Here is a 22,500-nt window from a genome sequence, read left to right as displayed (position 1 = left end):
CTGTTTTCCATATGACGAATCCAGAGTGGCAGTGTTATTCCAAACTTTAGTTCCAGGTATACTTACTATATCGTATATACATTGTTTACACTAATTCGTTCAATACTGAAATAATATTGGAAGATAATTATAGGTTACTTGAGAATGTTGTAGTGACGTAGTCACTAGCTAGCCTACTTGATGAGTTGATGTTTCGAAGCTCGATGCTACTCTTAAAGTTCTAATTATCAAGCTTTAGAAGCTACCTTCCATTAAGAATCCTAATGTTACTAATGCAGTAGACTTAATCCTTATGGATGAGGAGGTAATTTTAATATTTTTCATTCAACTAAGTTATTTTAATGCCTTTTCTATGCTTTACAAGTTAATATCACTTTCCTTTTCGGGGTACCAAGATTTAAGCATCTGAATACTTTATTTATGCAAGCATGAAAGATTCTTGGTGGAGAAAGAATGTGTTTTTATACGCAAGTTTGACACGGGTGACAACCTTTGAAGTTACCGATTGACGAATCTGCTGCCGGTTTGGGTGTAGATGATGCATCTTCGGTTCGAGAAGATAATCCAGTATTGCATACATGTATTGTTGATCTTGTCAATTTATCTGTTGGAGATAAATGTGCTTTCGTTTATAAACGAAAGCAAGGTTCATTGCTGCTTACTCAAGTGACCAAGTAATTTTCATGGCCCTACTGTATTCTAACTTAACAAGGCTTAAACTCTATTAAGTAGCCCAATGTATTTTGATTATTTTGGTTCATCTTGTCACAATGTTTACTTTGTATGTTTTGGTGCATGTTTGTTTGGGACATGTATGACTACCTGTGATGGCAATGTTTAATATTGTATTTGGGGCACTAAATGTTTTGAACATCTATCAATAGTTAACATGTTTTGGTTATTTACAATTTGTACAACTTCTTACTTTTAAAACATGTTAATGGACGCAACAACAATTATTATTTATGATGATTTGTATGCAAACCAAATGATGATGTGATTGTTAGCATTTCAAAAAAGCAAGCAATTAAGTTCCACATTTCAGATTGATGAAACTGTTGTAAAAATGAATTAGCTATAGTGCAACAGATAGAATAGTTTCTATGAGAATTTTTAATATTGTAGGTATGTCATTGTATCTTCATAACCCAAATTTCTACATATAATATTGATTAAGCAAATAATTTTATAACACAAATTGGCCGGGCATATCAAACTTAATACAATCAAGCTATATGGGATTAAGCATGTGTACAGCCCAAAGACTATTGTTTTGGGATGTTATTGAGGAATCAACAGCATGCGGTAAGTTTAGTTTTTTTATACTCAACCCCGTGTAACACACGGGTTTATAACCTAGTTATAGTATATATTAATTTTGATCTTTGTTCCTTTAGTTCCTTTTGTTGTAATTGGAGCTTTACAGACTGTATCTTTTGCTCCTTCTGTTAAACATTTCATCATGGTTTTTTACTGCGTGCTTCTCCCCATTCACATATATCTCTCTTCATATTTTGACACACCCGTCTCTCTTCTAGCTACCGGTACCACCAATTCAACCCCACCAAGGGCAGGCACGTATAGAAACAACAACCTTCTATTTCTATTTCTAATTCTATATATAGCCGCATCATTTCCTTTCCTCCCATGCAATTCTCTTCTCGCCCACTTTCACATCTCTTATATATTTTATTATTAGGTTTCCGTCACCTCCTTCCAAAAACCTGCATATATATATTAACCTTCAACGGTGCTGCGGCCTTGGCTGCCGGTTGTAAAGCCCATGCCGTTTTCCGACACCGTTAATTGGACGCCGTCACATTCTAACGATCTCTACAACATCGACGGATGGGGGGCGCCTTACTTCTCCGTCAACTCCAACGGTAACCTCACCGTCCGTCCACACGGATCCAAAACCAAGGACCACCAGGAGATAGATTTATTCAAGGTCGTCAAGAGGTCCTCCGATCCAAACCATGCCGGGGGGCTAGGCCTCCACCTCCCGCTCATCATCCGCTTTCCGGACGTCTTAAAAAACCGCCTCGAATGCCTCCAGACCGCCTTTGACAACGCGGTCAGGTCTACAGGTTACACCTCCCATTACCAAGGCGTGTACCCGGTTAAATGCAACCAGGACCGGTTCCTTGTCGAGGACATTGTCCAATTCGGATCCTTCGGGTTGGAATCCGGATCCAAACCGGAGCTGCTTCTTGCTATGAGTTGTATGTGTAAAGGCAGCTCATCCGAACCTGCTTATATAATATGCAATGGATTCAAAGATGTTGAGTACATCACGTGTGCGTTGTTCGCTCGTAAGCTTTCGTTAAACACGGTTATTGTTTTAGAGCAAGAGGAGGAGCTGGAGTCTGTTGTTGAAGTTAGTATAAAGCTGGGCGTTCGTCCGGTCGTTGGCGTCCGAGCGAAGCTACGGACTAAGCATTCCGGCCATTTCGGATCGACGTCCGGCGAGAAAGGCAAATTCGGTCTGACCGCAACGCAGATTATTCGTGTTGTGAACAAGTTAGAACAATGTGGCATGTTGGATTGCTTCCAGTTGCTTCATTTTCATATCGGGTCGCAGATCCCTACCACGTCCTTGGTTGCGGACGGCGCCCTTGAAGCTGGACAGATATACTGCGAGTTAGTCCGCCTTGGTGCGAACATGAAAGTTATTGACGTAGGCGGTGGGCTTGGGATTGATTACGATGGTTCGAAATCACATTGTTCGGATGCATCTGTTGGTTATGGTTTAGAAGAGTACGCAATGGCGGTTGTTCAGGCGGTTAAGTTTGTTTGTGACCGAAACTCGGTTAAGCATCCTGCTATTTGTAGTGAGAGCGGCCGGGCGCTTGTGTCGCATCATTCTGTGTTGATATTTGAAGCGGTTTCTTCCAGCAAGTACACGGTTCCAACGATGTCGTCTTTTGACATCCAGCGTTTTGTCCAGCAGCTTCCGGACGACGTTCGTTATGAATATGATAGCCTCTCTCAGTCTGCTGCCAGAGGCGATTCTGAAGCGTGTTTGGCTTGTGTTGATAAACTGAAACAAACATGTGTTGAGAAGTTTAAAGACGGATCGTTGGATATTGAACAATTGGCTGCTACTGATGGGTTGTGTGATTTTGTAGTCAAGGAAATTGGGGATTCTAATCCCACAAGCACTTATCATGTTAATCTTTCGGTTTTCACATCGGTTCCTGATTTCTGGGGCATACAACAATTGTTCCCTGTAATCCCAATCCATCGGCTAGACGAATGCCCGACAAAAAGGGGGATTTTATCAGATCTAACATGTGACAGTGATGGAAAGATTGACCAGTTCATTGGAGGTGAATCAAGCTTACCGCTCCACGAAATGGAAGGAGGATCCGGGATGAAATATTATTTAGGGATGTTTTTGGGAGGGGCGTACCAGGAGGCGCTCGGGGGTGTGCACAATTTGTTTGGTGGTCCCAGTGTGGTCCGTGTGTCTCAAACCGATGGTCCATTTGGGTTTGCTGTTACACGAGCCATGCCGGGCCCATCCTGCAGTGATGTCCTTCGTTCAATGCAGCACGAGCCGGAGATCATGTTTCAGACACTTGAGCACAGGATTAAAGAATATGTTCATGATGATGGTGGAGCTGTGATTGCTAGTGGCATTGCTCAGTGTTTTCACAACATGCCTTATTTGACTGTCGGGTCGTCTTGTTGCTTGACTGCTGCAAATGGGAATAATGGCTATTATTGCTGTTCTGATGAAGATGTTATCGCGGTAGCTGATGCGGTTGGCGGTGATGATGAGCAGGTGTCCTATGTGTGTGCTTGAGAAAACCAAGGTTGTTCTGTTTTGTAGTTGAAAACATTTATCTTTTGTTTTGTTTTGATAAATATATTTATGAAGTTGGATATGGGGAATTAATGTTGTTATGTTATGTAGCCAAGTTCTGTATTCATGTACAATTGGTGTTTCTTCATGTTGTAGTCCATTACCTATGATGATACAAGCACCTCTTTGCAACTTACTGGTTCTTTAATTATACGTTTGTAAAGTACATCCAATTATAATGTTCAATCTTTGGAACGAAGCTACCTTGTGCTGAAAGGTGTGTTTACTTGTACTCGCATGCGATTGTTAGTTAACTTGTTCAGTGGATGTTAATATGTAACAGGCACCATGTGCATGTATTGTATGTATGCCATTTTAATGGAACAAGATTATTGAAAAGCTATCTATGATATATATTCTCATTAATTTCCCATTTTTTTATGAATGTGGTTGTCATTACCTACTTTATGTCTTTATGTGTATCTATCTATCTATCTATTGGCAATGCCCTTTAGCTTAAGTTAACTAGTTCTAAAACATATGATCTCTTTTAGTAGTTAGACCCTGACCTATACCTTCCTTATGTAACAAATTTCAAGTTAAAAGAATCAATATCTGGGTTGACATCTTCGGCCACCCTTTTAATTAAAGAGGTCGACCTGCCAACCCGTATACAACCATTTTTAACCTATATATCTATAACAATTTGTCAAAGCGTCTATGACTTGACTACAATTATTCAGCCGTTTACAACCCATCTAGATAAATGGGTTAAACGACTAGTTTTCGGGTTACACAATTTTATATGTGTCAGGACTAGGGTTGATGTCTTTGATACAAATTATATATATGGGTCGTGTTTGTTTCAAAGATTCAAATATTCAATCCGCCTATGACGAGGACCCGTGAATTGTTTGGCCCACAACTCTTGACCCTTCAAATTTTAAGGTTTTAGTCATTCCATTTTGGATATTCCTATCCAGTGTTTATAGTTTAAAATGCAAGTAAAACAGTTTGTGAGCCACAAGGGTTAATGTGGTCCTGTCTTTGTGACAGCTTTAGTATTCTTTTTTGGTGGATGAAGGTCCACATGCAGCCTTTAGAATATTATTGTTTTGGGGTTAGTTATTTAGGATGATGATGGTTGTGCTAGAACAATTTGAACATCCATTTGCTAAATGAAAAGAGCCAAGCAATCTAGCAGGAAAATGAGTGTGCTTGCTAAACAACAAACTGAAACAGCAACTTGCATTTTGACCTTTCATGCTTTCAAACACCAAATTCAAAAAAGCTGACTTGTAGCTGTTAGGTTGTATTGGTGGATTGTACTCTACAAATCATCAATGCATATTATGCATAATCATATGATACGGATTTTGACAGGTTTCTGGTTGTAGGATGCATATGCATATGGATAAGATGGAATACGACAATGCCTGCCTTTGTTACCCTTATAGCATAGAAGAACGCTATTGACATGTCATTCAATCACCACTGACGTATCATGTGGGTCGTATTATGACATAAAGAAAATTGTCATATGGATCGTGTGACATGGAAAAAATGGCCATACAGGTCGTATGAGTGTTACATTATTCTACCTGTACAAAAAGTCAGCGGCCCGTATGTTCATTTTCACTCCAAAATACGATGTGTATCATGTGACATGCTCTGATTCGATATCTTGCAACTCATGATATGACAGACACGCAAGGGCACACTATTGGGGTAATGTTTGTATAGCAAGGGGCCAAGGCCCTTGCCATAATATATACAAGGTAACCCATTTTTACTATATAATATAACTCTTTTAAGAAACTAGATAAATTAGATATAATGTTCATCTGGTTTTTGAAACCAATTCCGACCAGTGGACTAATAAGGTGGTCTGTCTATTCAATGACCAGTCTAGTTACAAAAATATTGATCATACCTTATTTTTTCCTCACTATCCTCAAATGAAGAGCCAGATTTAAGTAAATAATGCAAATAATTATTGTGGTTGTCAATCCAGAAAGAACATGGTTAAAGGGGTTGTTTAAAAACCACATTTAGATAGCACATTATGCTATGCTACTTGTAACTATATATGTCTGCCTAAAATTTGTAATTAAGTGACATGGATTATGACATGTTACACACTAGTGGATCAAACATTAATTAGGTCAGAAGAAAAGTATTGTTAACAAGAGATTAGTTTAGTATTTTTATTAGATCTGATCATGACTTAGAAAATACGAAAACAACTGATCAAATCACTTAAAGTTTAAAAGTGAGCAACTGAGCATTATATGTATACAATCCACTAAACACGCCAAAAAGCATAAAACTCTTCATATCAGATGCAGATCCTTTATATTCGAATATCATCACAATCACAGTAATCTTACTATGTAGCCTCTTTTAATATGAATTTAATTCCCGAACGACTCCTATCCAAATCAATTATTGACATAAGCAGTAATTTTGAAACAAAAACATGTCATTGGTTGTGAACTGTTTATACATCTGCTGAATATCAAGAACGAATAAGAATGTGGAGTCATAAATAATATTCAATTATTTTCAGCCCATTCATTATGGATATTGTTTTCACAACAATTTATTAAAAGCATGTATAACGTAAGAGAAATAAAGGTGACACATACACAAGCATGTAGGTTTTGCATGAAAGCTGGCAAATTGGAAAGAAACGTTGCGGAAAACTGAAAGAAACACTTGCTTCTCGAGACACCTGCCAACAAAAAATATATACAAGATTAAATGTAACACAAGAGATTGAAGATCAGGCCATGATCAGTTATAGCCCAAGAATATTTATAGCATCAGATTGCAAGAAATGAAAAAGAACCTTATGCATAGAACAGGAAATTACAAAAAAGACAATTAATTTTTGCTAGTATCACGAGCCAGATGGAGAGTGTAGGAGGCAAATACAATATAATGGAAGCAGGAATCCATCTATTGTTTTGGCAATCATCATTAGCATTCGCTTTTGAAGTTTGAGTGTTTAGTAAGAAGAGAATGATTATTATATAGCATGATCGGTCGGTTTGACTCCAACCTTGATGGAGCCAATATTACTTTTGGCTAATGATCATTCAGTCCCGACCATAATCATAAACTATCTCAATCTGCAGTAACCAGAAAACAAAGAGCTTAAGCACAAAGGCACACAAATGTTGATTTACGGGGCCTGATTTATATAGCATGTGCACGATTAAAAGTTTAAAACATTCGTGAACCAATTTTCCAGTTGTATCCATTTTCTGCTTAATACTTCTAAAGAAATATTAGTGAAATTTATAACTTGCTTAAAACAATTGTATTAACATCACCAAGTGGACAAAATGGTGCACGGTGGAATATAATCTATCTCTTAAAACACATTTTTAATCGAAAACCGATTTCAAGTTGGAGAGTGGTTACATGAGGAGGATCCCCTTCGTGTATCGAGCCTGACAGTGTTTATTAATCTATTTTTCAGGTTTGTCTGTAAGCAAGGAAATATATCTTTATACATAATCATAATATCACCTAGACATATGGTAGGCATGCTAAGGGTCTTATGAATCACTTATTCGATTTTTATGCCCACTATTACAATTTATGTAGAATAACTTCAGGAATGTAACAAAGAGAACATCGTTGGGTCGGGTCGGGTCCTTGACCTCACACACAAATTTACTTTACTTTTCTTTTTCGCTTCTCACTTTGGTTCAACTACTACTTACCTCTTGCAAAAACCAAAACAAACTCATTTGATATTACTAAAAATTCCATTGCCGGGATTTGAACCCGGGTCTCTCGGGTGAGAGCCGAGTATCCTAACCAACTAGACTACAACGGATTTTGTTGACTGTTAATATTAAGATATAAATATATATACTTGAATAGCTAGTATGATGAAATCACATCAACCAGCACTTTAATGAAATTGAAAATCAGTTCCATGGATCAAAAACGGATTTTCATATTTTTGTTAACAGCATAGCATATTATAGTATTATACAGCTAACATGAAATAATATAAAGAGAACATATATTACAGACCAGTAGATCCCTTTTAGATTAAAGTATTTTGCTTATACACGAAACCAGCAATCGGATAAGACAAATAGTTACTATGAAAGAATGAGAGATTCTTTTATGTGGAATTTTAATTGTTAATTCGTTGTGTTTTGGTGTTGCAACTTATCCCATTACCCGTTTGATTAAACCATCTATTTTACGCTATGTTTGAATTTGAATATCTTTTTTTAAATAAGATTCATTCCATCGTACTATGACAAGAAAACATTTTTAAGCTTTTCACACTTTAAATGCATAAAATGAAACATATAACTCGAAACAACCTTACCTCCCACTTATTCACTAATCTTCATAGTGTCATTCTCTCAAATAAGTTGAGTGTCATGTTCATCGGTAACAGCATTAGTCGGTAGCGATATATGATCATCAGTATCGATACTCACTGATAGCAAATGGTAATGTGTAGTCGACATTTGATATTTAACCGCCACAATAGTTTGATTTATGCTAGCGAATAATATTAAAAGCCATATAAACGTTTTTAATGTTTCTATCTATTTTGACATAATGTAGCATTGGCATCGCCTAATCTATGGCGAGCACAAAAGCTACCTTAAGTTTGTGAAAGTATATTCAGAAGAGAGCATAAAAACTTCATCAAGTTTCTCAGAGTTGGTCTTGCACTCAAACATGCATAACCTGAATGAGTTCCAAGACATGATGATAGTTAGCCTTGCAAGAATACAATTTTCTTATTCGTGAAAGTATGAATAGCTACTTGAGTTTCATTCATTTGAAAATTGTTGAGCTTTACCTGTTCTAGCTAGTAAATCCTTAGTTTAAAAATTATCCCAACTCCTCAATCTCTTCTTTTGGTGAAAACGGTTGCAGTTGTAGTTGTATGTTGTTCTTGCTTGTGCACAACTTGGTCATTTATTATGCATCTTTTTTTCTTTTCTTTTTTTTGGATTAGGCATCTTTTTTGGATATGTTGTTCGAGTAAGAAAATTAACTTGGCCTTTGGTTTTGAAAAGAGGAAAATTAACAAAAATACTCAATTTTGTTCAACAAAATATATTTTGTTTTACACTCGTTTCAAAAATAGACTTGACAGTTAGAGCCAATCAAAAGAAGACAATTACGATTAACCAGCTAAGACAACTAGCATTTAGCTTGACATAAAAATTTATAAAAGTACAAGTGGGGCCTATGGACAGAGCCTATGAAATCATTACACGTGTAAACAGGTAGCCAACTAAGACGGCTAGATTAGTCCCCTCTTTTAAATTAGATGGCTAGATTTAGGCTCCCATATTACACATGTATTATTTTGATTGGTTGTTTTCATGAATCCTCTTGGACCCCGTTACACTTTGAAGGTTTTTGGTAGCTGTTGAATGCAAAGCATATCCTATTTGTCATCTCCTAATTGGCTTATTTTAACATGTCTATTTTGAAAACGCTAAGACCATGCGTAGTCAAAACTAGGCACACCCGAGAATTTTGCGTCATGTGGCACCTAGTAATCTTTTGGGCGTTTTACAAAAAATGGGTGTAGTAGAAAAATGCCCCCAAAATGTCCCCCCCCCCCCACACACAAAACCCTCAAATGTGAGCCACACCAACGTTATGTACATAACCTGCACCCCCAAACTGCCATCCAAAACGTGGTGGTGTTGGTGTGTGTGTTTGTTGGGGGGGGGTATCTGTCATTTTGGCCTCAAAACGCCTGGATAACTTGCCGACTACAGACGGTCTAACAGTCAAAGTCTATTTTATTAACTTGCCGACTACAGACGGTCTAACAGTCAAAGTCTATTTTATTAATAAGGGTGGTAAAAACGTCTATTTTAGTTACTCTCCCTTTAAAAGTTTGCTTAGGCTATGCCCTTATGGAATATTAAAGAAGAGCAAAATGAGAGAAACAATTCTAGTTAATTTATAACATAAATTCGAGATTTCCCCCCCTTTTTTATACGAGCCTTGTATGTGATCGTTTAGGCTCGTCGAGTTTTAACGAGTCTAGTGTACAAAAGATGGTTTGGGCTTCTATAGATTATTTTCACATTGTACGGTCGAGCTCGAGCTAAGCTTTGGCTCGTTTAAGGTAATGTACACGAGTTCAAACCGAGCTTAGGGGCTCGTTAGATATTTCTCAAATTATATAAAAGTAGTAAAACATGTAAATGTGGTGCTCAAGTTTTAGAAAAACTCGAGCTCGGCTTCGCTCGTTTGCACCACTAATATGAAATACAACTTGAATATTTTTTAAGACTTTATAAACTAATTAAAATCTTGAATAGGTAAATTTATATAAGACATATTATTTTCTAATTTTGTGAGAAGTTTTTTGTCAAAGAATATTGTACATGCATGGATATGCATCTCGATGAGATAGGACTCAAACCGAGTTGGTTAGACTATATAAATGGCAAAAAAATACTATTCAATTAAAGTGTTAATTAGTTGTTTTCATTATTAATTCGTAATTAAAAGGGATTAAACTTATTATGCTAGTTATGCCTCCCTTTGTGGTACATATAAATCTACTAGTTTTATAAAAATAAAATTATGATGCCGGGACTTGAACCCGGTTCTATCGGGTGAGAGGCGAGAATCCTAACCAACCAGATACAACGGATTCTGGTAATTTTAGATGTTAAATTCTAAATGAAGAACTACTATGAGAAAGCCATAACTATATCAAACTAAATTACTCTACGGATCAAGAATATAAAACGAATTTTCATACTGTGTTAACAGGCTAACAACAAATTACAAGTTTAACATGAAATTATATATGACCATATATAGTGGGCATCTTCAGTCCACAAAAACAGCCCAAAGCGTCCAGGCACACCGCTCCCCGGGGCGCTTTGGGCTGATTTTGAGTTGGGAGCGTTTCCTACAAAGCGTTTATTTTTATTTAAAAGAGAAAATTAAATATATAAACAATTAATAAGGCTTTGATTGGAGGGGCTTCATCCACTACACCGTTTGTTGTAACAATCCCTTATGATGACATGACACCACATGACGCAATACGCCCCTATAGGGGCTCCATCAGCCACGCATGATCTAAAAGCATTATACCAGGCTTGAAAATTATTGGTTTTGTGTTTTTAGTTGTCCTAGATAGCTTTCTAAATAATGTACTGAAAACTGATAACTTTAAGATTAAATTTTTTCGCTTATACACACGAAACCAACAATCGGATAAGATGAAGAGTTACAATAATGAGAAGTCTTTTATGTGAAATTTGAAATGTTAATCCGGCGTGTTTTGGCTTTGTCCTTATACCGTTAACCGTTAGATTAAACATTCTCTTTTACACCATGTTTGAATTTGAATTGTTTTATCTTTTTTAAATATTCATTCCACCATAATTTGGCTTAAAAAGAAGCTCCTACATTTTTTATGTTACCAAATATTCAAAGTTTTATTATTGATTAATAAACATTTTAGTTTTATTAAAATATTTCAAGTCTTAAGATTTATTGTAATCGTTTTTTTAAACAAGGTTAAGCTCGCAACACTTTAAATGCATAAACTGAAGCATTTAACTCGAAACAACAACCTTTATATTCATTAATCTTCATAGTGTCCTTCTTTCATATAAGTTGAGTAGAAATGTTCTTAGATAACAGCACTAATCGGTAGCAAATATGATCATACGTATCAACACTCTCTTATAGCAAATGATCACAACTAGTAATGGCAATATGTAGTCAACATTTGACACTGAATATTAACAATATGTTACTATGCTAACGAATAATAAAAACAACTCATGAAAGTGATTAACGTTTCTATCTGTTTTGACATGCAGATAGATACTAATAATGTAGTATTATGGTTGCCTATCCGAGCGCAAAGGCTAGCAAAAGTTTGTGACTTATATAATCATGGTAATGAAGAAGTTCTGTCCAATTAACGAAATGGATCAGATTCAAACCAAGCTGTGGAACCACAAGGTTGTGGGAACCAATCTCAAGGAATATAACACCAAGTTCCTTGAGTATTGTAGAATCATGTCTCATTTGGTCGGTCCTGAAATCAATAAAGCGACGCGCTATATATACGGATTGCCAATCGAGATCCGTGACTTAGTTCGATCACATATGCCGATCACGACAGAATCTGCCATGGAGTTGGCTGGATATTTGATGGACGGGATATTGAGGAACCGAGATGAGAAGAAGAAGGATGATGGAAAAACAAGTGTGGGTGGAAAGGTGAAAAAGACGGAGAAGAAAAGAGAAGGGGGATTTGTGCATAGTCGCCCCATTTGCAAGTTGTGCGGTAGGAGACATTTCGGTAGATGTCTTCGACCAACTAACACAGTGGTATGTGGATTTTGCAAGAAACCGGGACACTCGGAAGCAGATTTCCGGAAAAAGACAGGAGTATGCTTTGAGTGTGGTGAGAAGGGACACTATAGTACTGAATGTCCAAAGAAGAAGCCGATGATAGTTGGTACAAGTGTCAGCGGTGTGAAGACCGATGCCAAGAAAGGAAACGCTCGTGTCTTTATGCTAGACACCCAGAAGGCAGCGGATATACCGGACGTAATCACTGGTACGTTTCCTATAAATAATGTTTATGTTAGAGTTCTATTTGACTCGGGTGCAAACCAAAGCTTTATAGATTATAAATTTTGTAGTCTATTAAATGAGCCCTTAGTTAAATTAGATAAACATTATGAAGTTGAGACGGCTGATGGAAATGTAAGTAGAATAACCGAGGCTTTAGATAATGCCACAATTTCTTTAGCCAATCACGTCATACCTGTACGATTGTTACCCATGACATTAGCAGGTTTTGATGTAGTTTTAGGTATGGACTGGTTATCGTTTAATCAAGCCCGTATCCTATGTAACGATAGAGCCATTGACATCCGAACACCCAATAACAAAACCATTCGTATAACCGGAGATAAAGAAGGAGGAAAAGTAGGAATCATTTTCAAGATCAAAGCAAGTCATTGCATAGGTAAAGGATGCCTCACATTTATAGCCTATGTAACCAAAGAACCCGAACCAAAGAAGATAGAGGAAGTGTCAATCGTGTTCGAATTTCAAGATGTATTTCCTAAGGAGCTATTAGGAGCCCCGCCTAATAGAGAAATAGAATTCAAGATCGACCTCATGCCAGGAACATCACCAATAGCAAAATCACCTTATCGTCTAGCACCTACGGAAATGAAAGAGTTAAAGAAACAATTAGACGAGTTATTAGAAAAAGGATTTATACGACCGAGTTCGTCACCATGGGGAGCTCCTATATTGTTTGTAAAAAAGAAGGATGGATCAATGAGAATGTGTATAGACTACCGAGAATTGAACAAGGTCACAATCAAGAACAAGTATCCATTACCAAGAATTGATGACTTGTTCGATCAGCTTCAAGGAGCAAGTTGTTTTTCCAAGATTGACTTGAGATCGGGTTACCATCAATTGAAGGTGCAAGAAGAAGATATACCAAAGACAGCCTTTATAACCCGATATGGACATTATGAGTTCACAGTGATGCCTTTCGGACTCACTAATGCTCCAGCAGCTTTTATGGATATGATGAATCGGATTTGCAAGCCATATTTAGACAAGTTTGTTATTGTTTTCATCGATGACATCCTTGTTTATTCAAAATCCAAAGACGATCATCAAGTTCATCTTAAGATCATACTTGAAACCCTAAGGAACGAGAAATTATACGCCAAATTCTCGAAATGTGAATTTTGGTTGTCCGAAGTACAATTTCTTGGTCATGTTATAAATGAGAAGGGTATTCAAGTAGACCCAGCAAAGATTGAGGCTATAACCAAATGGGAGAAACCCAAGACACCGACTCAAGTCCGAAGTTTTCTAGGCTTGGCCGGATACTATAGAAGATTCATACAAGATTTCTCTTGAATAGCTGTCCCATTAACTTCACTTACAAGAAAAGCAATTAAGTTTGAATGGGGACCGAAGCAAGAGGAAGCATTCGAAACACTAAAACTAAAGTTAACTAATGCACCGATTCTGGCTTTGCCAGAAGGGCTAGAAAACTTTATCATTTACTGTGATGCTTCGCACATGGGAATGGGAAGTGTTTTGATGCAAGGAAAGAAAGTGATTGCTTATGCTTTGAGACAATTGAAAGCTCATGAAAAGAATTACACCACGCATGATCTTGAATTAGGCGCTATAATTTTTGCGTTGAAGTTATGGCGACATTACTTGTATGGTGTAAGATTCACGGTATACACTGATCACAAAAGTTTGAAGCATATATTCGATCAGAAGGAATTGAATATGAGACAAGGCGTTGGATGGAAACACTTATGATTACGACTGTGAGATCGTATATCATGAAGGAAAAGCCAACGTGGTAGCTGACGCCTTAAGTAGAAAAGAACATAAAAAGCCCAAGAGAGTTCGAGCTCTTAGATTGGAACTTAAAATCGATCTAGCTAGCCAAATCAAAGAAGCTCAGAAATTGGCACTAGAAGAAGGGAATATTAAAGCTGAAAAAGAGAATGGAACAATCGATCAACTAGTTAAAGGATGTGATGAAATACTTAGACTCGGTACAAGGATTTGGGTACCGATGACCAGAAATCTAAAAGATAAAATTTTTGAAGAAACACATAAGTCAAAGTATATGATGCATCCGGGAAGTGACAAGATGTATCACAATCTAAAAGATAATTACTGGTGGATCGGGTTGAAGAAATACATTGCTTTGTATGTAGCTAAATGCCTGACGTGTTCAAAAGTGAAAGCTGAACATCAAAAGCCGTTAGGATTACTACAACAATCGGATATCCCGATATGGAAATGGGATATGATAACATGGATTTCATCATGAAGTTACCTAAGACTTCTCGTCAAAATGATGTGATCTGGGTTATTGTTGATAGACTTACCAAGTCTGCCCATTTCATTCCAATTCAAGAAACGTTTAGTATGGATAAGTTAGCACATTTATATGTCGAAAACATAGTATCCTTACATGGTGTGCCGCTATCCATCATTTCTGATAGAGATAGTCATTTCACTTCAAATTTTTGGTCAAGTTTTCAAAAGGCTATGGGGACTCGACTAAACTTAAGTACCGCATACCATCCCCAAACTGATGGCCAAAGTGAATGTACAATTCAAACCTTGGAAGATATGCTTCATGCCTGTGTTATCGACTTAGGAGGAAATTGGGACACTCATCTTGCGCTGATGGAATTCTCGTACAATAACAGTTATCATACGAGTATCCAAGCAGCACCATTCGAAGCATTGTATGGACGTAAGTGTAGAACACCTGTATGTTGGTCAGAAACAGGTGATAGTCAGTTGTCAGGACCTGAAATTGTTCAAAGAACTACTGATCAAGTTACACAAATTCGAGAACGATTAAAGGCAGCAAGAGATAGACAAAAGAGCTATGCGGACGTTCGTCACAAGCCATTAGAGTTTAAATAAGGCAATAGAGTTTTATTGAAAGTGTCGCCTTGGAAAGGTGTAGTAAGATTCGGGAAGAAAGGGAAACTGAGTCCAAGATTTATTGGACCATTCAAAATACTTGAAAGAATTGGACCAGTTGCTTATTGTTTAGAGTTAACCGATGAAATGAAAGGAATTCATGACGTGTTTCACGTATCCAATCTACGCAAGTGTTTAGCCGACGAAACCCTTTCAATGCCATTGAAAGATGTTAAGATCAACGGAAAGCTTAAGTTTGTGGAACGACCTATTCAAATAGAAGATAGCATGATCAAGTTTCTCAAACACAAACGACTCAAGCTCGTGAAAGTCAAATGGGATTCAAGACAAGGACCCGAGTATACGTGGGAACTCGAGTCAGAAATGAAGAAAAAGTATCCCAATCTATTCCAATAAATCTCGAGGACGAGATTATTCAAAAGGTGGGGAGGATGTAACACCGCGTCTTTTACCCTCTTTAATTTAAGCTTAAAAGTAATAACTTAGGAAGTACAGGGACCAAAAGAGCAAATTCTGAAACTTTGTTCCCATCGCGATACGCGACGGGGTAACAATCAACCCATCGAGTAGCGCGATGGGCTTGGTGAGTCACCGGACACGTGTTGAACACCGTGTCGACACGTGGCACAATATGACAGGCCACGTGTCATCACCGCATAAGGCAGTGTAAAATGGCGGCGTCGCGTTACGCGACGGGCCACAAGGGACCTATCGTGTATCGCGATAGGGTTCAAAAACGGCTATAAAAGGGGAGGACGGGTATGAACCCCATTCATCCCAAAATCACCTTCATTTTCACATAGTTAACCTAAGGAGGCGTGCCCAATAGTTGTGACAAGCCAACGTGCCATTTTCTCGTAATACGTGCAAGAAACGAAGTTGGAATTAAGCTAGCAATCACATAAGCGAGTAGATCAAGTCCTGCCTTATTATGTTATCAATCTAAGCATCCTAAGGTAGGAGTTACGTTTAAGTTATTTGAATTATAGCTTAGATTATCAATCGAGGCTATGGCCTTTAACCTTGATCGTATTTTACAAACATTCATTCACAATCAAGTTTTCATAAAACGTTACTTCATGATGAAGTAATGTCAAACAAAATATGTATTTTGACGGGCATGTAGTAACTGGAAGGGGGATATCACTAGTAGTAAGTTTATTGCCTAAGGAAAAGTAATTCGCATAAATCCCAATCAACCGAGGGACCCGTTTACTTACCTGGAGAAACTTACCAACGTGTTGAACCTATTAGGCCAAAGCATGCTATATCAAACATCACATAAAACTAAGTATTTTCATTCACAATCAAAGATAAACGATTTCAAGGTTAAGCTTACAATCATAGCTTAACATCATTCAAAACATTCATACGAACCTATTTATGTATAGGTTAAATATCATTCACAGTCGATCAATCAATCAATCAAGGTTTACAACACCGAAGGTACAGGTGAATACGTTAACCTTTTCAATCAGTCAAAACATATTTATACTCGATAAGATAAACGGGTGTTTGTCTTAACGAGTCAATCAATGTCTACATGAGATCGCGTAATCTCTAAGACATTATAATACAAAGTAGAGAATAATATCAACTCAGACCGAATACGCATGTGTCTGGATCCAAACAAAACTGTTAAAGCTCAATCAATCAATCAAAGGCAATGAAGCCGCGAGCTTAAACGGTCATGACCAGTTCTCAGTTCAGGGCCGTTTGGCTCGGGGAATACCGTTGTGTGTGTAGGGCAGTGGTACATATACCGGAAGTAGAAATGCTTCCGCTGAGGTTGTCAAGAAAACTACATTTGTATTGTAATCCTCATTCAAAATGTTTTATTGAGTCATACGTGTTCACCAGCATATAGCTGACGTATTTTTCCAACCCTTTGCAGGTAATTAAGCATAAGTAGCGTTAACAAGGATTGGAGTCTTATTGAAGATAGAAGCGCGTACAAGATGGCTCCGTTTTTGATATAAAATCCTTGTAATATGAAAAAAATCTTTTGTAAACCAATACTCGGGTATTTAATTCCCGAGTAAATTTTCAATGTAAATTAATATTATATTCAACCTAAAGTCTTTCGCTAAAAACAATCCAATACTATGATATATTTACAAAACGGGTACCAACTTGTGGTCACACGTCTAGGCCCTAAGTCGGGGTGTGACATGAATCTAATCAATTGATTTTATATTTGAATGGTGGAGACTAATTTAAGAATAAAAATCAACGAGAAAGGCATGATGTAGGTTCCCTGGATGGATCAACACGAGATATCTCGATCTACGTAGGTGCGGAATCCCTGCGTAAGTCGTTACGAGCGTAGAAGATATGAATAGATCAAACACGATACGATAAACAAACACGTTATATTATAACCGAAACACGTGATATGAATCACTGACTACAAGAAACTCTCTGGTTTACACGTTACACACGATATCACGATCTATATCTTATGTTCTCAAACCAGCCGTAACCTAGCATATATATTCACGACAACTTCGCCTGGCATGTTCAGGCGAAGTTGTCCATAACTTCGCTTGACTAACAAGTTCGCCTGATAAGCGAACTTGTCAGTAACTTCGCTTAAACATAAACAAAACACAATTAACATTACAGACTCGATTACAGACACTAGACTATGAACTACTGACATTATGCACCAACAGACTCTCCCTTGGCAGTAGCTTCATATCTTTATCTTTAAGCACTTGTCTTGTAATCTTCATTCTCTTGGTCTTCATGCATGTACTCCTTCTCTCACGCATACCGTGACTACTCGCTGATATTTCCTCGCTTCGTCTTTCCAAGCAGGAATATAAAATATCTTCTTCTCGTTTAACACCTGCAGATCAGCTTTCGATAAATTAACAAGATGCATCGGATCATACACTCTTAGCACTTCTTGTTCGTCTTCGTCTTCCATCACGGCTTCAGCAGTCTGGCAATCAACATACCACCATTTAAGATCTTTCAACACATCTTGAGGCATAGTCTTCATTGGAACCTCTTTCATGCATCGAATCGGTTTGTACTTCATTACCATCCATGGCTTGCCATCTGCTCTCATTCTTCTTTCCTTATCTTCCACTAGCTTTCCCTTCTGTGGCTTTAATAACTCAAACTTCTTTTCTTTAATACTTTCTTTCCACACGATCTTCCCAATAACTCTGGCCATGTTGTCGTCGCTTCTATTAATCAACCCCAATCTAGCCAAATCCTTCACCTCACATTCAGGCAATGTATTGAGAGATCTCAACGTCCTCTTAAAGTATTGGATCCCATCATATCTTTTCACAACGAACACTTTTAACTGTTCATCATATAGCCAACAGATAATTCCTTTCTTTGATTCAGCATAGCCTTTGATATTATAACTTTTCTTGAACATGGTTGGAACAGCAGGCTTCTTAGTTTTGATAAACCAATGAGCATAGCCTTCCTTCCATCTAGGCTGCTCCTCCCATTCTGTATCATCATCTACTGTATCTTGACATACATCTGACTTTTCAACCTCAGGGATCTCGTGTTCAACATTTTCCTCAACTATTTCACCTTCTTCAACATCATCTTCTATCACAATTTCCGCACCAATCTTTTCAATTTCTTCGACTGGTAGAACATCATCTTCACACATAAACTCATCATCCAACATATCATCATCCAACTCCTTCAAGGCATCGATCACATCATCTCCCATTTCCTCGTCATCTACCAGAACCACCTCATCACCACCAGAACCGCCAGCTGCGCTTGCAGACTCCCCCTGAGCTGTGGAAGTCCCAAGAGCTTGAGTAGTTCTTGGCAACTCACCATCTGCACCTTTCGATGCATTGGGATCATCGTCTCTGTCATTCTTCTTCTTTGTCCTGAGCTCGTCGCCTTTACAGCTCGTCTCCCCCTGAGATGCCAAGAACTCCTTCATAGCATCTATAATTTTTCCATGTTCAACCAGGAGGGACGACTGTAGTTGATTTTCTGCTACTAGGCGCTGAATAGCCTGGGTCTGGATAAGATTCACCCTTGATTGTTCTGCCACTACCCGTTCAAGTGTGGCTATTCTTTCCGAGTCTGATAGGGTTGCATCGAAATCGAACCTCATATGCGATAAATCGTGAGTGTACTGAGGATGGATTTCCGATGAAACCGGGACATCAGAAGTAGCTGTGGACGTAACCGCAGGTGGTATCGTGACCGACAACCCTGCAGTTGCAACGACTGTCGACTCAACAAATTGTGCAACCACCTCTGAAGGAGTAAGAGTTGGAGGTGGTAAAGACACAATCTCCGGAGTCGTCAGCTGGAAAGTAGTGATAGATGGGAGGCCAACAGATGATGATGTAGCCACCACGGGAACGTCCGTGGTGCTTGGCCTTGTGACTTGTAATGGTGTAGGGACAATTGACATACCTGACAGTGCGGGCGGAGCGAAACGTACGACTCTTGAACTCTCACCTGCTCCCATACCTGCACCTGTCCTGTCCCTTCTTGAACGTCTGATCAACTTATGAATGTCTTCTTCTTCTTCTGACTCACTGTCGACATCTGTCCTCTTTCTCTTCCCATACGTCCTCTCTTGAGTTACCATCATACGTCTTGCCTCATCCATTACATCATCAAAATCTGAGTCAGCCACCGTCGTAGCTGCTCTAGTAACATCCATCCTCGAAACTTGTGCTACCGAGACCTGTACATCTTCTTGAGGATCAACTCGGTCCATATTGAAGTAGCCTTGACCTCCAAACACTTCATCAAGGTCTATGTTCTCCTCTCGTGACACAACAGGCGCAGCAGGTATATGTTGAGGTGCTCCTGCCTGTTGTGGTTGAGGGTCTCTGAACTCGTCCCCATTGGCAGGAACATACTCCGGGTTGATTAAATACCCAAAGAGTTGAGTATGCCTGGGACGGAGCTCAGGTTTGCTCCTCGCGATCGATGTCCTGCACTGAGCGAAGATACGTTTGTTCACACTCTCCACGTATCTGATCGGGCGGCGCTGAGGTAGATTTGGAGCCACATGGTTCAAGATCATCTGGATGAATCTTGGATACATAATGAACCTCTCACGCGCCACTGCCCGTCTTTGTCTATCGATCTCATAGAAGACCATCTGACTGAAGCTATAACGTTTGTTATAAGTCAGAGCAGTCATCGCCGACTGCATGGTCGCACCCATCCCGTCAGTACCCGCCTTCCTCCCTGACATGCAGACAATCATTACGTGCATGAGGAAGCGCCACTGATCGAGTAGGAAACCCTTCTTTCGTTGTGTATCGCCCAACGGGACCGAATAGCCCATTCGTAAAAACGCTCCATCTCGGAAAGGAGCCACAAAGTCCGTCGGGTCATCCCTGGTCTCATTCCCGAAACGTAAAGCCGCCCGGATTTGTTCAGAAGAGAACTGAACTTCTTGATTGTTGACGGTTGCTCGCATAACCGGGGGCTCAACGCGGCAATCGTATTCCACCGTCTGCCAAAAATCCTCAATATTGGGTAAGGATATCGGCAGAGTAGTTGTGATCGCGTGGAATATCCGCGAGCGAAGGAGGAAAGTGATGATTTCGCGGTAATCCTCCACACCACTCGCATCTGGGTCTAACGTAATATACATATTATGCCCAGGGAAGAATTGTCTCTGGTTATCTCCCCCGTCATCGCCACCAGCACCTCCAGCACCAGCAACAGCAGCCATATCTGCAACAAACGAACCAAGTTAGATACACGTTAAGGCATAACACAAGTTCGCTTGTTACCATGAGCGAAGTTGTGATAAAGTCTGTTTAGGCGAAGTTAAAAGTGGGGCGAAGTTGGGAACAACTTCGCTTCATCTTTAAGTTCGTCTAATAACTAATACGTAAAAAGGTCCAGGCGAAGTTAATGATAACTTCGCCTCACCACGACATCGCCTCAGGCGAAGTTAAACCTCAGGCGAAGTTGCGGATAACTTCGCCTAATCCTTAAGTTCGCCTGAATCTGAAACGGCGACTGATAGGTTTATGAAACAACGTGCAGTTGGTGATTTCGTGATTAAGGAATCCGGAAAACATGATTTTATGGTTATCTAGACGATGAATGTGTGAACGACCACGTTAAAACAAGTTTGAAACCGGGTTTAAGGATCGAACGTCCGAGGTCACTAACCGGGTGTCGAAACAACCTAGGATTAACAACAATGACAAAGATTATTAGCTATGACGACACTACGGACCTTGAATCGATAACGGAAACTGAGAAAAAGAACAAAGATGAAATCGAAAGACAAGTTCGCTGGTTAATCGGATAAGTTCGCTGGTTTTGAAAATTATGAAACTGTTGACCTTAAAAATTCCTTTATATAGGAGCGGATTTATACAGGCGAAGTTGTGGATAACTTCGCCTAGGGCGAAGTTATTCACAAGTTCGCCGATATACCAAATTTTACAAAATCAACCCCTATAATTTGACCAATTTGCAATTAAGTTTTAAAAACTTCCCTTTAAGAATTAAATGACACGATCAAGTCCAAGTAACCAGTTATAAAATCATAAAACTACCTAAGTACGAAAAACTTTTAAAAATTAAAGTACAAGGGATCAAATTTCAGTCTCGATAGGGACTACTACGTTTTAGAAAAGATCCGAACAGGAATCATACTAACTACGTGACTGTCACATGCATCCGTGTTTAGCTGTATTATGACATAAAGAAACAGGTTGTAAGCAGGTAAATAACTTAAGATGGTTTTCATCGTTTCTGTGATACGAGTTAAGTTCAATTAATCTCAAAATTTAAGTGGGCAACAACTCAGAGATTATGATGCCTCCTATATATTCTCAAAGCGTATTTGGCTTTCCCCAAGTCACCCCGAATTGACTTCGACCCGTAGTGTCTGATTAAGTTGTAAGTATTCTTCGATCTTTAGACTCTGCGTCCCGTTCTCTTTCTTACATCATGATTGACATTTAAAGAATGTCTCAATGACTAAAAATTTTTTTTATTTTATTATTTTTTTTTATTTTATTTTTTTTTAACAAACACATAGAGAACAACTGCAAGTCCCGAATCTGGATCACTGCAGTCTCTTGACACGCTTTCTTCACGGGAATCAGAACACTAACAGGCCTGTGTATGACTGGGTAATCGCTTTTCTGCCTATCATTCGGAAAGATATATATGAAGACATGCAGAACTCT

At 38.6% G+C, this 22,500-nt stretch overlaps 1 protein-coding gene and 1 non-coding gene across 2 annotated transcripts; one reads left to right on the top strand and one right to left on the bottom strand.

Annotated features, from left to right (window-relative positions):
• Positions 1–1,783: 1,783 nt before the first annotated feature.
• LOC143586795 (arginine decarboxylase-like) lies at positions 1,784–3,908 on the top strand. The gene has a single exon (XM_077068285.1). It carries the CDS (start codon positions 1,784–1,786, stop codon positions 3,806–3,808), a length of 2,025 nt encoding a protein of 674 aa, XP_076924400.1. The 3' UTR covers positions 3,809–3,908.
• A 3,677-nt stretch (positions 3,909–7,585) lies between these two features.
• Positions 7,586–7,658, bottom strand: TRNAE-CUC (transfer RNA glutamic acid (anticodon CUC)). The gene has a single exon. It is a non-coding gene; the product is annotated as a tRNA-Glu (tRNA).
• Positions 7,659–22,500: the final 14,842 nt, after the last annotated feature.

The sequence above is a fragment of the Bidens hawaiensis genome, unplaced genomic scaffold (genome assembly GCF_021521415.1).
Source record: "Bidens hawaiensis isolate Kalapana, Puna unplaced genomic scaffold, B.hawaiensis_p1.1 tig00000190_1, whole genome shotgun sequence".
Classification (NCBI taxonomy): domain Eukaryota; kingdom Viridiplantae; phylum Streptophyta; class Magnoliopsida; order Asterales; family Asteraceae; genus Bidens; species Bidens hawaiensis.
The sequence above is the reverse complement of the archived record's forward strand: the minus strand, read 5'-3'. Positions and strand labels throughout refer to the sequence as shown.

Excerpts from the sequence above, each read along its gene's own strand:
- LOC143586795 (XM_077068285.1), top strand. The coding sequence starts at position 1,784 with ATGCCGTTTTCCGACACCGTTAATTGGACGCCGTCACATTCTAACGAT.